Below are 17082 nucleotides of genomic sequence, written 5' to 3' on the forward strand. Positions count from 1 at the left end.
TTCGGTTAATATAAAATAGAAACAAAACAATCTGTTTAAAAATGGTTAAGTTATTTCGGTTAATGTGGTTTCGGTTTGTTTTTTCGATTATTATGTTCACCCCTAAGAGAGACTTTACAATATGATTTTCCATAGGAGAATGCAATCTCGCAAAAGTCATTAGGAAAACTCAATATATGAAAGGTTTGAGACAAAAATTTTAAAAGATGCACATTTTGTGAAATTATTACCAAAAAAACTCATGATAAAAGTATACATAAAAAAGAGATGAGTCTTTAACTTATTATTCTGGCATAGGCTTCATAATGTCCATCATGGACATTTTTTTTACCATTACTAGCAAAAGAAAGAACTAAAGTTCTTAAACTGAATGCTATGGCAGGATATATTTGTCTTCTGACACATGAAATGAATTGCTTCAAAATTCAGAAGAAGAAAAAAAAGGTACTAACAACATCATGTAAATCGGAGTAGCATTGTACTTCTTGTTGAAGAAGCTTCACAGATTTGATGAAGTTCAAGAAGTCAAAACAGCAGGCCTCCTGTTGCCAACAAATGCTTGACGAAGCTCTTTGTATCCAGACATGTAATGTTCCAATGAGAACGACAGCTGTCTTATCACTTCCCTTTTCTCTTCAGCTCTATCCGACATCACTTCCCTCTGCCTTTCCACCTCTCTTTCCAACTCCACCTTTTTCATTTCCACTTCCTTTGTAAACTTCTGTGCAGTGTCAAATGACGAAACTACCCTCGCATGCTCGCCTTGTAGCCAACTCAAACGGGTCTCCAGTTCTCGGATTAAATTGTCCCGAGAACACATTTCAGCTCGAAGATTATCAAGCTGAGCTTTCACTTCATCTCTCTCTGACATTACAGCATCATGCTTGTGATTCAGATCATCAATCAACTCACATTTTTCCATTACTTCTGTTTTTGATCTTTTGAGATCGGTTTTCCAGTTATCCTCTTTTGCAGAATGACAACTTTTCAGTAGCGAAATTTCGGATATTGACTGATTGATTTTGGTGTTTAGTTCTGTGATTTGATCATCTCGTACTGATATATCAGCTACACATAAGTTTACTTCTTCATTCAGTTCAACAATTTTGGTTTTCTGTGACTTAATCTGGATCTGTAACAAAGCCATTTCTTCCTGAGTTGTTCCAAGTTCAATAGTTTTGGTCGACAGCTCACTTTTCACCTCTGTAATTTCATCATTTGCTGCCTCTAACTCTTCTCCCAAAGTTTCAATCTTGAGATTAGACTCGAAAATCATGAGTTTGAGTTCAGACACTTGCGCCTGCAGCTCAACCACCTTAGCTTTCTCAGCTTCAAGATGGGCATTTTGGGAATCCAAATCTGAGTCTTTCTCATGGATATCATGCTTCAACTTTGTGTTTTCGTCTACTAAAGTTTGAAGCTTTGTGTTCAAATTTAATAGCTCTTCTTCCAAGACCGAAATCTTTTTAAGTAACACATCAGGGTCTTGGGCCTTTGATTCTTTTACCTTGGATGCATCATCATTGGCTGGTGAAATTAGAAGCTTGTTGATAGACATGGAAGATTCTGATTCGGAATCTGATGATAAGGAGAAGGAAGATTCTGAAGCTTCTCTTCTAGTATTATAAGAACCACAGCCACCGGAGCTCAAAAGTACATCAAAACCGATTGGTGTCATAAACTTATGTGCACTCTTTTGATCAGGGGTGAACATCTGAGTAACTTGAGGAGAGCTTGAATCGGATGAATCAACAGACTGGTTTTTGAAAAGTGATGAAAGGTTCTTGTTGACTTCTCCAATGAAATGAACATGTTGATCAGCCAACACTCCATGCATGCGTGATAATTCGGTTACCAGTGTTGTCAATTTGGACTTCTTGCAATCAAAGGTTTCGTCTGTGGATTCAGAGAAACTTTCATCTTGTTCGATTAGGTTAAGGATTTCTCTGACACACTGACGGAACCCTAGTTTTTTTTCAGAAATTTGAAGCTCAGTTAGTGTATGCAACATTCTGAAAAGATTCATTATACAACAAGTTCATGAAAAGATGGTTAAGCCTCTTTCTTGAAAATCTTACCTTCTACATTTTCTGTAAGGCGTATAGAATTTTCTGGCATAATCTGAGTATCCTGCCATTGTGACTGTGATTTTGATTCGACTCCCTCCATACCAAGAGACAGAGTGCCCTGCAATACTAGAATAGTAAAGCATAAGATTAAGTCTAGCTTCGAACACTAATAAAGCAACTTGAGTTATATGTGTCCAAAGAAAGATAAATAGCCAACAAGCCAACAACCCATCAATATGATGATATAATTAAGGGTTTGTAAATATCAGGTTCAATTAGCCAAAACATTTTAAATAATGGCTTGTTTACTTATACATGGTCAATCTGCACTTAAAGTTGCAGTCTATGCAGATCAGCAAAAAAGCTGTGATTGTTTGTCATCTAAATGCAACAATCACCGGAAATAAAGAAAAAAACTATCTTGTTTATTTGTACATCGTCAATCTGTACTTAAATTAACAGTCTCCGCAGATTAGCATAAAAAACTATGATCGTTTGTCATCTAGATGCAACAAATCACCGGAAATGAGAAAGGAAAAAAAATCGAAAGTGGATGTGTTCAACTTGGGACAAGTATCCCCAAGTCTTACGCCCGCAAAGAGAGCAATTTATATACTTAACATGCATTGATCTGTAAGTTTTGCAGTGTATTCGATTTGTAATCCCAGCAGTTTATTATCACTGAATTCACGCGACTTTCTTTCTATGACACAACTCCAAGGCAGTCATCGAAAGCACTACAATCCAGTAAATACATCGGTATAAATCTCAGATCTCAAACAACTCTCCACATAAGAGCACGCCAATGAAGCAAAACACATGGATTAGCTTCAATTCAATCATATATAACACAGTAACACAGATTGTGCAAAACATAATCATAAATGACAACGAAAATAACAACAATTAACTGGACCACCTGAGATCAGTATTAATCACAATCAACATCCAATCCTTTACAACAAATCGAAGAAACATGGATGAAACCAAAATTAATAAGGAAAGTAGCTTACGGATTTGATTAACCTTTCACAGAAGCTGAAATTGATTCGAGACTCGAGAGAATTGGTTTACAACTGCAATGATCACTGATTGAGAAATTCAAAGCTCGTTATGTCTGTCTCTCTCAGAGAGAGAAGGTATGTAGAGTGTAGACAAGTAGAAACGGGTCAAAAGGCGCTCCGAACACGAAGAAAAATCCGGATTTTAGGGACCGGATGTTACCCGCCCTTTCCCGTTTAAATATGTAGTGACAAAAATAGCCTTTGGTTTTTCAAAAGTTAAGGTGATTGGGGAAGAGCCTTGAAGGGTGTTTCAGGTATTTTCAGTCAACAAGGTTTTGAATTATTGGAGACAGCTAAGTGACAGCAATAATTGTTAGGCCCACATGTGAATCGGTGCGCTCAATGCTGTGTATTTCAAAATTTTGGAGATTGTAAAGCGGGAATAATTTTGTAAATATTATAATTGATTATTTTTCCTAATTTGTTAATGTTATAACCATTTAACCATGAGCCATCTATACAAAATACTTTCTATATAAATAAATTAATAAATCATAATCAATGTCATAACAAGCATTAAAATTATTACTATAACAAAAAAGTTTAAAATTAAAGTTTAATACAAGAATTTATATATAATTTATTTCAAATGAAAGGTAATGTACTCTTGTTATAAAACAAGGATAACGCTTTTTACTTAGAAATTCATTTAAGCATAGTTTTTTTTATCTTTGCATTTTTTTTTTGTCTTTTGTAATATTGTGGAATAAACTCTAGACCATATGTTCTTTCTTGCGAGTTTCCCTCCAAGTTTTGGGCATAGGCATAGATGGTGCGATATTGGTTGGATTTAGGCATGCAAAAACCGGTTTTTTTTTATGAACCGGACCGGTTCAGAAAATCGGTTCGGTTCAAGTCCACGTAGTCAAAACCGGTTCGGTTCCAAACCGGTTCACACCAAAAAATATCCGAACATATGTGAATCGGTTCGGTTTATTAGAAACCGGTTCAGAAAATCGGTAAAAAACTGGTTCAAAACTGGTTCAAAACCAGTTCGACGCAAATAAGGTTTTCTAATTTTTTTTTTTTGTTTTTGTTTTTGGGCTAGTAAGTGGAAAATAAGAATGGTTCAAAACCGGATCAAAATCGGATCAAAAAACCGGTTCGAAACCGGATCACACGGTCAAAATGGCGAATTGGTTCGGTCCGGAGGTTCGATTCTTCGGGGGTTCGATTCATGCCTGAACCGGTTTTCGGTTCACTGACCAGTTCGGTTTGTGAACCGGTTTTTTTGGTCACCTCTAGTTGGATTAGGATCAAAGGCAACTATTGGGCTTGGACTATGGTGTGATATTGGGCATAGATGTGGTGTGATATTGGGTCGCAGTCAACTGTAAAGGAGTTGATAACAAAGTACAACTGATTATGTAAACGGTGCAGAACAATATGGACGAGAAGAAGACAGAAGGATGCTCCTTTATATTGGTAACAAGGGATAATCTTCAGTTTATTTAAACGTCAAGATACAAGAGTATTTATACAAGTATACAAGTATATGGGCCTAATCTACACATACACAAAAAGGGCTAAGACCAATTACATGCATGGACTAGGCAAATCTACATACACTAACATCCCCTATCGTTTTTTGACTTATGCACCAACCATGGTTCTTTTCAATAGGCTAGTTCTAAGTTCTAACCTCGCCCTTTTTCACCTTTTCGGCTATCCATTTGTGTGCATGATTGAAAGTTTCAAAGTTGAGTCTTGCCATTTTTTAAACTTGGGTTAATTAATAAGTGTAAAATAAAATGTGATACTTTTTAATATGAAAATGGGCTCTGACACATATCAACAGGGGTAAACACCCCCATGCTGTATAACTTAAATCCGCTAATGCTTCATTAGAATTCACCAATGTCTATGATCCAAAACTTGTTTCGGTTCAAATCGAAATTTTATTTATTTTTGGTTAACACAGAAGACAGGATTGGCCTATTAGCTCAGTTGGTTAGAGCGTCGTGCTAATAACGCGAAGGTCGCAGGTTCGAAACCTGCATGGGCCATTTTTTGTACCTTACTTTTCGGTCATTATTGAGCCGGCCAATTTAATTTGGTTTACATTAATGATGATACAGCTTTTCTGATTTTTTATTTTTATTTTTATAAACAAAAATAGTTTATTGAAGACAATTCAACTTATTTTGGTATTACAATAGCAATCTAATTTTATAACAAATTTGTTTAGAAAGTTATATGAGTATACAAATTATACAATTTAACTTGTATTATTGCCGATTTGTTTGACCAATTCAATATCTAATGTTCTTACTATATCATTTATGTATAAATTGATTAAAACTAACAAGTAGCCTCTCTAACTTTATATATTCATCTTTGTCCATAGATATCGGTTCATTTTTTTTATACTGAAGCATGCGGTAGTGAATTAACATTTTTTTTTTTTTTTACATTTATCTTTGTTTATATTGATGCCATGACAATCGTTTACACTTTACGTTGTGTACTTTTATCAAGTTCCGGAAATATGTTACAGTAGAGTCATGAACTCATGATACATAGATATAATGGGTTAACGTATAATGCTTATAAAAGAAATAGGAACTTTATGTTATTTTGATTGGGTTTTCGGTTATTTATATGAACAAACAAGATTGTTAATCCGATACTTAGAATTGCATAAGGGAAGTTATTATTCAGTATTATATATTTATATAATAATAAAAGTTAAAAAATTATAATGTTTGTTATGGTTTACTATTATGTTTTTTATGATTCAACATGGAATTATCATGTGATTTAATATTATAAATAATGAAACTATATAAATTGTTTGGGCTCAATACATAAATCCGTTGCACTTTCCTTTATCGACAACTGTATACAAAGGTTCGATTGAAAGGGGCGTGTAGATTGAACTTTTTTTTCTTGTTGTTTACACTATGTCTCCGATAGTACAGTTTACTATTTTTTTTATACTATGTATCATTCATATTTGTGGGTCTTTCACTTGTAAGCAGGTGCCAAATTCCTTGTTAGTTCAACAATACCCTCATTTTGTAATGTCATAGCTAAAATTGTTTCTAGGAGTGGCTCGACCATTTCGAGGCTCTAAGCGAGCAAAAAATATGGGATCCTTTGGATAATGAAAAACTAGAAAAGTAGTGAAACACATACCGTTTGATGTTGAAGATTTGAATAGTAGAGAATCTAGATCTAGATAGAAGAATAAAAGATAAATGTGATGTTTCCGTTTCCAAAATCGCGCTAATGTGTTGCATGAGTTTCGTCTTCAAAAATCAAGGTCGCTCACTGTGATGTGGCCTATTGAACAATTAGTAATGAATAATTTATATTTGAGATATATTAATATTCAGTTAAGTTCGGAGAATAAGAAGCCTTATAGAATTAAGGGTCCTAAGCCCTCACTTGAAAAATATAAGGTTGAGCCGTCCCTCATTGTTCCTCATGGTAGACTACTCGATTGACATTTGATGAGTCATTTATTTGGTAGGTTGTTACTTACGATCACAAAATAATGCCTTACACAACTAGGTAAAATCCTCTATATACACATGTGTCCTTTTACAAGGTTAGATGCCTTCATTATACACACTTAATACTTTGAGTGCATAAAATTATCACAATGTAGAAAACTAGAAAATTGGGTAAGATCACCGATGCATAATTATGTATTATTTCCACAACTAAGCCAAATCCTCCTACTTTAGTGCTTTGGAAATAGGTGAACTTCGACTAAAAGAGTAAAGACTCTATATAACTATCTCAAGATTTACTTTGTGTCGTATGTTTTTGATAGTTCACTCATATTCTTGATTCAAGAACAACAAATCCATGATATTTGATTCTTTAATCAAACATAACAACAAATCCATGATATTTGATTCTTTTATCAAACATGTGGTGTGTGTTTGTAACTCTTTCAATTCGATGCATAATTAACAACAGATGAACCTAATTTGTGGACCAAACATTGAAAAATGACATATTATTTGACTTATTGAAAATTTGATTTACAATCCTTGGATTTGATTTATATGATGTAGTTTTGTGTTTCTTTAACATCTTGTTTTTTGATCAACTAGATCTCGTGAAATCCAATTACTTGTCACAAGACTTCCAATAAATAACTTCTCTATCACCTTTAAATTTCCATTTTAACTTAATAAAATTGACACTGGAAGACATGAATCAAGGAGTTTATCAATTGTTTTATATCTCATAAAAGTTATAGGGGAATGACCTTTTATACGTGAGCCAAACTAAGATAACAAACCTAACTGACTTCAAGGAAAAGATAATTATCATCCATATAAAAGATAAATACTACACAGATGTCTAGATAATCTAAACGGTATAAAATAAGTTCCATTACTCCCCCTCAAGTTGGAGCATGTAGATTACGAATGCCTAACTTGACAGCCAAGGCTTGAAGTCTTTCAGATCCAAGTGGTTTAGTAAGAAGATCTGCCAAATGATTTGTTCTATGAATGGCAATTGGTTCAATCTCTTTAGACTCGACTCTTTCTCGAACAAAGTAGCAATCCATTTCCACATGTTTGGTACGCTCATGGAAAACTGGATTATGAGCAATGTGGCGAGCTGACTGATTGTCACAGAAAAGCTTGGTAGGTGAAGAAACAGGAAAGCCAAGCTCAGATAACAACCATCGCATCCACAACACTTCACTAATTGTGGTGGCCATAGCTCGGTACTCAGCCTCTGCAGACGAACGAGATACCACAGACTGTTTCTTTGACTTCCAAGAAACAGGAGCGCCACCCAGCAAAAATAAATAACCTGTTCTTGACCTCCTCGAGAACGGACATCCCAGCCAGTCCGAATCACTATAAGCCATGATATTGTTTCCCTCATCTTTAGATAGAAGAACTCCCTGCCCCAACGTAAACTTTAGATAACGTAGCACACGCATGGCAGCATCCCAATAACTTTATCGTGGGTCAGCAACAAATTGACTGAGTATGCTCACTGAATAAGAAAGGTCTGGGCGAGTAGCTTGTAAATAGAGTAATTGTCCGACCAAACGCCTATACCTGCCTACATCCACACGCTCTTCTTCATCACCTTTATCTTATTTTAAATGTTGTTCCATAGGGAACCGGCTAGGACGACAACCAAGTAAACCTGCATCCTCAAGAATATCGATATAATACTTGCGTTGACTTAGGACAAGACCTTCTTTTGTTCGAGCCACTTCGATGCCGAGAAAGTATTTAAGATCTCCAAGATCTTTAATACTAAACTGTTCATCAAGATATCGTTTCGTTTCTTCAAATTTTGTACTATCATTGCCCACAACAATGACATCATCAACATAGATCAAAGCTGCAACAAAAAATAGTCCCACTTTTGAAAGTGAACAATGAAGGATCCGCATGAGATGGAGCGAAACCAAGAATTTGTAAAGCAGCGGTAAACTTGTAGAACCAATTTCTAGAGGCTTGTTTGAGTCCATATATTGACTTTTTGAGTCTGCAAACTCGGATGTCATTTTTCTGTCCGAACCCTTGAGGCATTTTCATATAAACCTCTTCCTCAAGGTCTCCGTGTAGAAAGGCATTATTCACATCTGACTAATTAATTATCCAATCATTCTTGATGGCAATTGTTAAAAGGACACAGATTGCAACCAATTTAGCCACAGGTGCGAAAGTGTCATGAAAATCTACTCCTTCCATTTGTGTATAGCCCTTAGCCACGAGCCTTGCTTTGTACCTTTCAACTTCACCGTTAGGCTTGTACTTGATTTTGTACACCCATTTGGAATCTATGGCGCGTTTACCTTTTGGTAAATATGTTACCGCCCACGTATCATTCAACTCAAGAGCTTTTATTTCTTTATGCATGGCCATTCTCCATTCCGGATCACAAGAGGCCTGTTTGAAAGTTTTGGGCTCATTGTGTGCCACAATGGCCACTAGAAAAGCTTTATGAGAGTTAGAAAATTTTTCATATGAAACATAGTTAGTGAGAGGATGTACTGTGGAAGCGACTTGATTGGGAGTACTTTGTGAGTGGTTGACGGTTGGGGGCAGTGTGACGTTGTAATGTTTGAACCGAGCTGGTGGATTTTTTATTCTGTCGGGGCGAGTCGTTCTATCTGGGCAGGCAGAACTTTCAATAATTAGCTTTGTGTCAGTTTCGTTATCATGGGCTTGCGAGGTATATTGGACTGATGCAATATTATGGGATGACGGCGCTGTATCGAGCTCGTGCGTCGACTCCAGCGAAGGCGGAATGGCCACCTGTTGATCCACCGGCTCCTCCACAATGGGCCCGCTGTCATATATTGGGTTGGGTTCATGCGTCCTGCAACCTGCTTCAAATGTACATTCCTCAGACTCCACATTATAGTCTAAATTGCTCATGGGAAATGTATCCTCCAAAAAACGAACGTCTCTAGATATGATAATTTTATGGCTTTCCAAATCATAAATCTTATAGCCCTTAACACCTTGTAAATACCCCACAAATATTCACGGTCTCCCACGAGGCTCGAACTTATCTCCGCCAGTTTCTGTGCTACGGTAATATGCTAAACATCCAAATACTCGCATATTATCATAGCTAGGCTTTTGACCATAAAGAATCTCATAAGGTGTCAACCCATTCAAGACCTTTGATGGCATTCTATTGATGACAAAAGTAGCAGTTAAAATACACTCTCCCCAAAAATGCTTTGGTAAATTTGCCTCAAACCTGAGAGCTCGCGCTGTCTCGAGAAGATGACGATGCTTACGCTCCAAAAATCAATTTTGTTGTGGAGTGTAAGGGCACGACGTTTCAAGAACCATCCCTTCCTTTGCATAAAATTCTCGCATGGCATTAGATACAAATTCTCCCCCGTTGTCGCAACGTATGCGTTTTATTTGTTTATTAAACTAGGTTTTGATCATCCTGCAAAAGTCTATCAGACATGTACTAGCTTCATCTTTGTGTTTAAGAAGAAAAGTCCACACGGCACGACTAAAATCATCCACTATGGTTAAAAAATAAAAAGCTTTATTTAACGAAGGAGTTCTATATTTTCCCCACAAATCATAGTGAATTAATTCGAAACAATAAATCGTCTTTATTGTACTAAGTGGAAAAGGTAGCCTTGTGTGTTTTGCTTTGTAACAGGCATCACAATTCGTAGTCTTATTTGAAACATCTTTAATAAAATCTAAAGTAGAAATCTTCTTATTTGAGGGATGTCCAAGTCGCTTGTGCCAAACTTCAAAATTGACCATAAGAGCTTGATGCTTCTTTGCCTCCCCCATCCGGTACAACCCTTCTGAAAAGTTACCCACACCAATCAAGTGCTTCGTTGACAGATCCTGCATCACAAAAAATTGTGGAAAAAAGGTAACGGCACAATTGAGGCTATTTGTAAGTCTTCCAACCGACAAAAGGTTATAATTGAAATCTGGCACGTGTAAAGCACGATTTATTTTAATCCCACCGGGCAAAAAATGAACACATTCTCCCTCAACAGACACCTTTTCACCATTAGGGATGACAACAGGTGTCTCTTTCGGGTTTTAGTGACATTTTCTAAAAAATCGATTCGATGGGTAATGTGTTCAGTAGCTCCTGAATCCACGACCCATTGGCAATTAGAATCAATTTTACCTGCCATATGTGCCATTGGTTGATTGTTTTAACCATCCACAATGTTCTCCTCCTTAAAATGGTTCACGAACAAGTGATATTGCTTGTCAGTCAAACCTGCGATGGGGCTAGGCCCAAGCTCTACACATGCTGTCTTGGTTCGTGGTTTGTCTTTCTTTCCGGGCCACCAGTCGGGATAGTCGATTATCTTGAAACACCCATCTCTGTTGTGTCCTTCTTTCGAACAGAAAGTACAATACTGCTTTTTATCATTTTTTGATTTTTGATATTTTGAAGTGCCTTTGTCAGAGGGCTGTTGTGATGACTGTGATGACTGATATTGCTGCCTCCCTTGATTTTGTTGAGCACCCTTGCGATTTGAGTGATTAACTTGAAATGCAGTCGCTTCGGCATTCGGCCTCTTTGACCCTGTTGTTATTGCTCGTTGCTGCTCATCTTCAACGAGAAGGTGGTAAACCGTGCTTAACGGGGGTGTGGGTTTCATCGCTAAGATCTGGGTACGAATCATCGAAAAATCGTCATCCAGACCCATAAGAAAGTCATATGTCCTTTCCTTTTCTTTCAGGTCGTTTAACATCTTTCCAATATTGCATTTACATCCTTCACAGGCACAACGAGGAGTCGGGAGAACGAGTTGCAACTCATCTTAAATCGATCTCAACTTGGTATAGTAATTAGAAACAGTCGTACCTCCTTGTCTTATGGCGTTTAGGGTTTGCTTAAGCTCGTATGCTCATGGGGCTCCCTCCTTCTCGAAACGTTCCTCCAAATCTCTCCATATTTCTGACGAGGTCTTCGCATACCTCACGCTGGTCCTTATTTCTCGCTCCATTGCAGTCGTCAGCCACCCTTTTATCATAGCGTCAGCCCTCACCCATGCAAGATATATCGGTGATTCGGCTCCTGGTTTCTCGATGGTTCCGTCGACTAGTCCCATCTTGTTTTTCGCCAACAAGAAATTGGTCATCTCTTGTTTCCATTTGTTGTTATTGTGATCGTTCAAGACATCATTCACTTGCATCTGTTTGGGATAATCAGACGGGTGAATATAGTATGGCGAGTTGACATCAGTCGTCTCCCCACTGGTTTCTTTTCCTGAACCTGTTGGTTTGTCTCCTGCCATGATCTATGACGGATTTTAGGGTTTCTTCTAAATAGTTGTCTCTGATACCATAATAAAATTGACAGTGGAAGAGATGAATCAAAGAGTTTATCAATTGTTTTACATCTCATAAAAGTTACATGGGGATGACCTTTTATACGTGAGCCAAACAAAGATAACAAACCTAACTGACTTCAAGGAAAAGATAAATACTACATAGATGTCTAGATAATCTAAACGGTATAAAATAAATTCCATTATAACTTTTATACAATTATGCTAAATAAATATGCACAATGTGTGTAATCGTGTTTGTCTCTCTTATTGATTTGTGCGTGTATACATGCATACATACTTAAGGTATGAAAAAAATATTTATTAAAAAAAAAAAAGAAACTAGGAACAACTCGACAAAACATTACCATTATTAGTATGTATTTTTTTTGGAAACAACAAACGAATTAAATGGAAGCTTACTCGTAATATTTCAGCGAACACCCCAAGTTCGATATCCTTTACAGGGCACCTTCAACATTGTCGATTGATAGTGAAACAATCAAATCCTGATATATGCCAATTAGGTAAAAAAAATAGAGATCGAAACAAATAACTCATGCAATCCAAAAAAAAAAAAAAAAAACGTAAGAGTTTAGAGTATTAAATAACTTATATCCATAAAATATTTGGTGTAACATAGATAATGAATAAATATGAGTTAATATTTTAAGGTACATAATTACCATGATTAGTCTTTGAGAGACTTATTATTTTTATCACATAAAAATTTAACTAACTTTTATTTAACAAACACATTACCAAAAGAATAGATTAACATTTTCAAAATTTATTTTATTTAAAAATAACTAGTTTATTTTATCTATTTTAGTTCTTAAATGTTTTGCAGAACCTTCTTCTCTGATTTGATGTTTTTATGTACATGCTTTGCAATGATATAACTTTCAATAAAAATATAATTTTTAAATATTTATATCTTTTAACGGAATAGATTAACTTATCTAAGGCTGGAGGGAGTGGTGCCACCGAAACCGCACTCCCTCCTATGCCACGTAGACGCCAACTCAGATTTGTTTTTATTTAATCAATTAGAAACCGCAATGAGGGAGTGGGAAAATGATTAGGAGAGAGAAAGAAAAAAGAAAAGAAAAAGAGTAAATTACACGAATGGTCCCTATGGTTTAGGGTAATTTGCGCGTTTGGTCCCTAACTTATTTTTTTAACTCGGAAGGTCCCTACTGTTTGTTTTTGTTACGCGCTTGGTCCTTATCTTACCTAAAAAGACTATTTTTCCCTTGATTTTTTAATTTATTTAAATAAACACACCCCTAATTCCACCCCCTCACCTTACCTCACCTATCCCATCATTTTTTCCTCTTTAAATAATAGCCTTTTTAGATAAGATAGGGACCAAACGCGTAACAAAATTAAACAGTAGGGACCAAACGCGTAACAAAAACAAACCATAGGAACCTTCCGAGTTAAAAAAATAAGTTAGGGACCAAGCACGCAAATTACCGCAAACCATAGGGATCATTCGTGTAATTTACTCAAAGAAAAAAGATAATTGGTTGTGAGGAGAGAGAGAGTGCAAGTAAAGAGGAGAAAAGAGAAAAATGAGTGCGGCCATGGGCTACCGCACTGCGGCCAAAACCGCAGAGAACCGCGGCCCCAAACCGCAGCCACACCCTTTAGCCTAATAATAATAAATTATAGATGTACGGGAAATGTATCAAAACAATTAAATAAAACACCTTCCAAATTTATAAAGCTTTATAAAAAAAAGATTTTCAAATAGTAAACATCTTTATAAAATTTATATTGGTCTTTCAAATGACTTTCAAGTTGAATTGCAATGTTTCATGGTTCCATATGTTCAAAACCATTTTTGAAACCGACTTAGAGGAGAATTGCAAAAACTGATAATCACAATTGAAATATCAATGATATTATTATACTCGTTGGTATGGTCTTACAAAAAAACTACTCCAAGTGAATCTCAGTATGGTCAAGGTCAAACCAGCCTTTGACTTCATTTACAACTAACCCCCCTATACTTTGTATTTAAGTCATCCATTGTCCCAAAACAAGATATTAATCTGAATCTTGGTATTCGGGAAGAATTCTTGAAGTCAAACAAAACGCCGCTTGATGGAAACGAAGTCTTGATGAAGTTGTTTGTATGCAGACATGTAATGATCCACGGCGAAGGACAGCTGCCTTATCGCTTCCCTTTTCTCCTCCGACACCACTTCCACCTCTCTTTCCAATTCCACCACTTTCACTTTCAGTTCATCTCTACATGACATTACAGCAGCATCATGCTTCCGATTCAAATCATCAACTAACTCACACTTTTCTCTGACTTCCGTTTCCAACCTTCCGATATCAGTTTTCAATTTATCCTCTTCGGCTGCATGAACAGTTCTCATTTGATTAATCTTGGTACTCAATTCTATGATTTCATCATCTCGCTCTGATATATCAGCTGTGAATCTAATAGCTTTCTCATGCAGTTCATCATTCCGGGATTGCTTTGAATCTAATTGCTGCTGTAACGAGGTTATAGTTTGACCAAGTGATAAAAACTGAGTTTGGTCAATATCTTTTCTAGACAGCTCTTGTTTTAGCTTTGAAATTTCATTGTCTGTTGTTAATAATTGCGTTCTGTAGGCCTCTATCACTTTCGCCATTGTTTCAATCCTACGAGTTGACTCGCTGATCTCAACTTTAAGCTCAGCCACCTTAGCTTTCTCAACTTCAAGAAGGGCGTTTTTGTCTTCTAATAAACTCTGGGCCTTCTTGCTCGAAGTAGACAGCTCTTCTTCAAGAACTGAAATCTTTTTCATTACCTCCTCAGTGTCATGAACCATGGTTTCAACAAGGGCGTTTTCGTCTTTTAAGCTCTGGACCTTCTTGTTCGAAGTAGACAGTTCTTCTTCAAGAACTGAAATCTTTTTCTTTAACTCCTCAGTGTCACGAGCCTTGGTTTCAAGAAGGGCGTTTTCGTCTTTTAAGCTCTGGACCTTCTTGTTCGAAGTAGACAGTTCTTCTTCAAGAACTGAAATATTTTTCTTTAACTCCTCAGTGTCACAAGCCTTGGTTTCAAGAAGGGCGTTTTCGTCTTTTAAGCTCTGGACCTTCTTGTTCGAAGTAGACAGTTCTTCTTCAAGAACTGAAATATTTTTCAATAACTCTTCAGCGTCATTAACTTTGGTTTCTTTTACCTTTAATGCATCGTCATCGACTGGTGAAACTAGACGCTTGTTGATAGACATGATAGATTCTGATGCGGAATCGGAATTGGATGATTTTAAGATAGAAGATTCTGAGCCTTCGCTTCTAGAAATTTGAAAACCACCTCCACTTGAGAAAGTAAAATTAAAACCGATAGGTGTCTTGGATTCATGTTTTTTACTCGATTCAGTAACTTGAGGAGAGGTTGAACTGGAATCAACTTGCTGTGTTTTGATAGGTGTTGTAAATTTATGCGTGTTCTTGTTGACTTCTTTAATCAAATTAACATTTTGATCAGCCAACTCCCCATGCATGCGTGATAACTCGGTTACCAGTTTTGTCAAGTTCGACTTCTTGCAATCGTAAATTTCGGCTGTTATTTCAGAAAAGTTTTCATCTTGTTTGATCAGATCAAGGATTTCTTTGACACGTTGCTTGAACCCTAGTTTCCCAGAAAGTTGAAGGTCAATTAGTGTCTAGATTGAAATGTAAATATATATCTTTAGTGCGATGACTGATTTGTATAATGATAGAAAGATTCTGTGGCTATTCATGTTCTATAAGGATCTTACCTTCTACATTTTCTGCCATAATATGACTATCCCGCCCTGGTGACTGTGATTTTGATTCGATGCCCTCCATTCGAAGAGAACAATAGTCCTTCAATACCTGCATATCATAACATAAGATTAAGTCTAGCTTCCAGTTTGAGTCATATGCGAGAGACTTGAGAGGATTATTTCTCTGTATTTGCATTAAAGGCGAAAAAGAGGAAGAAGAAAGAAATAACAGAGATTGTGGTGGATATAGATTCGAAATCGATTGACTACAATTGAACTGTGTAAACATCTAGGTATTGTGTGCTATTTTTCTTACTCTGTTTTATGTTCTTGATTCTTCTTGATTGACTGCGTAACTTTGATATGATTCTTGATAATCACATTCTGATGTAATCCAAAAGTTCGATTCGTCTGTAAGTTTTGCTGCGAATTCAAATTGAAATACCTGTAGTTCATTATCACTGAATTCATGTAAAATTCATTCTACAAATCAATTCGTAAATGATAACGAAAATAAGAACAATTAATTGAAAACCGACTTCCCTACTAATTATAATCAACATCCGATCTTCCACAACAAATCGAAGAGAACATCAATGAATCAAAATTAAAAGAGGAAAGTTGCGGATTTGACTAACCTTTCAGAAAAAATGAAGTTAATTCGAGAGATTTGGTTTGCATCTGAAATGATCACTGATTGGGAAGATCAAAGCTCGCTCTGTTATAGAGAGAGACTATGGAATGAAGTAGCAACGGGCGAGAGAGGTCCGAACCAGAATAAAAATCCGGATTTTAGGGAGCGAATGTTACCCGCCTTTTTTCATTTTAAATATGCAGTGACTAAAATAGCCTTTTTAGGTTTCCCAAAATTACGGTTGGAGAAGAAGTTGAAGCATTTTAAGGTATTTTCATATATGGTTGTTTCGGATAGTTCAAGATTGAATGGGTATTTTTGAAAAGACTAATTAAACCTTAGAATCTATGTTTTAAAAAGTCGGTTGGACTAGACCACACGAAAGCGGTTCAATACCCACCAGTTTTATATCAATCTCTAAACCGAATCGAAATGAATGGAATCTTCAAATACTTGGTTGAATCTGTATGATAAAACCAATAAATGGTTTGAACCGATTTATTATATTTGTATAGCTAAACTTTCGTTAGTCTGAAGGAGCAATCATTTTCCAAAGCAAGTTGAATATTTTTGGAGTATACACAACTCGAATGTCGATACACACCGCAACCAGATTTATGATATTTTTCGGTTGAAGATACACTCAAACCGTTTAAATTGACGGTTGAATTAGAAATCGATCAGACCAATTCAGCTAAAAAATCAACTTTTAAAACATTGCTTAGAATGTTCGGAAAAGTTTCAAACAAATTCTCTTTCAAATATAAATCATCACCAAAAATAT

The 17082-nt window shown here is 36.2% G+C and overlaps 3 protein-coding genes and 1 non-coding gene across 7 annotated transcripts; 1 reads left to right on the plus strand and 3 right to left on the minus strand.

Moving 5' to 3' along the window:
- Positions 1–257: 257 nt before the first annotated feature.
- LOC145028422 (uncharacterized) lies at positions 258–3270 on the minus strand. 4 transcript variants are annotated; one of them, XM_078977109.1, is made up of 3 exons: positions 3096–3270; positions 2079–2187; positions 258–1965 (listed from the first exon to the last, which is right to left on the minus strand). In XM_078977109.1, the coding sequence occupies exons 2-3, from the start codon at positions 2167–2169 to the stop codon at positions 518–520; spliced, it is 1539 nt and encodes a 512-aa protein (XP_078833235.1). In that variant the 5' UTR covers positions 2170–2187; positions 3096–3270; the 3' UTR covers positions 258–517. The 4 variants fall into 4 exon arrangements, with proteins under 4 accessions (XP_078833235.1, XP_078833236.1, XP_078833234.1 ...); XM_078977110.1 differs by having other exon boundaries at positions 2079–2195; XM_078977108.1 differs by having other exon boundaries at positions 3083–3270.
- Positions 3271–5065: 1795 nt separating this feature from the next.
- Positions 5066–5139, plus strand: TRNAI-AAU (transfer RNA isoleucine (anticodon AAU)). Its single transcript has one exon. It is a non-coding gene; the product is annotated as a tRNA-Ile (tRNA).
- A 6344-nt stretch (positions 5140–11483) lies between these two features.
- LOC145030468 (uncharacterized) lies at positions 11484–11873 on the minus strand. Its single transcript, XM_078978834.1, has one exon. It carries the CDS (start codon positions 11871–11873, stop codon positions 11484–11486), a length of 390 nt encoding a protein of 129 aa, XP_078834960.1.
- Positions 11874–13790: 1917 nt separating this feature from the next.
- On the minus strand, positions 13791–16110 carry LOC145029406 (uncharacterized). The gene is made up of 3 exons (XM_078977948.1): positions 15981–16110; positions 15677–15773; positions 13791–15546 (listed from the first exon to the last, which is right to left on the minus strand). The coding sequence occupies exons 2-3, from the start codon at positions 15744–15746 to the stop codon at positions 14000–14002; spliced, it is 1617 nt and encodes a 538-aa protein (XP_078834074.1). The 5' UTR covers positions 15747–15773; positions 15981–16110; the 3' UTR covers positions 13791–13999.
- Between the last annotated feature and the right edge of the window lie 972 nt (positions 16111–17082).

The sequence above is a fragment of the Lactuca saligna genome, chromosome 2, assembly GCF_052625555.1.
Source record: "Lactuca saligna cultivar CGN05327 chromosome 2, ASM5262555v1, whole genome shotgun sequence".
Taxonomy (NCBI): Eukaryota; Viridiplantae; Streptophyta; class Magnoliopsida; order Asterales; family Asteraceae; genus Lactuca; species Lactuca saligna.

What these genes read in the sequence shown, in the direction of transcription:
- LOC145028422 (XM_078977109.1), bottom strand. Translation starts at nt 2,169, where the DNA reads ATGGAGGGAGTCGAATCAAAATCACAGTCACAATGGCAGGATACTCAG. An exon ending in CCTTACAGAAAATGTAGAAG is followed by an intron (nt 1,966 to 2,078) that starts GTAAGATTTTCA and finishes AAAAAAAACTAG; the next exon opens with GGTTCCGTCAGTGTGTCAGA.
- LOC145030468 (XM_078978834.1), bottom strand. Translation starts at nt 11,873, where the DNA reads ATGGCAGGAGACAAACCAACAGGTTCAGGAAAAGAAACCAGTGGGGAG.
- LOC145029406 (XM_078977948.1), bottom strand. Translation starts at nt 15,746, where the DNA reads ATGGAGGGCATCGAATCAAAATCACAGTCACCAGGGCGGGATAGTCAT. An exon ending in TATGGCAGAAAATGTAGAAG is followed by an intron (nt 15,547 to 15,676) that starts GTAAGATCCTTA and finishes CTGGGAAACTAG; the next exon opens with GGTTCAAGCAACGTGTCAAA.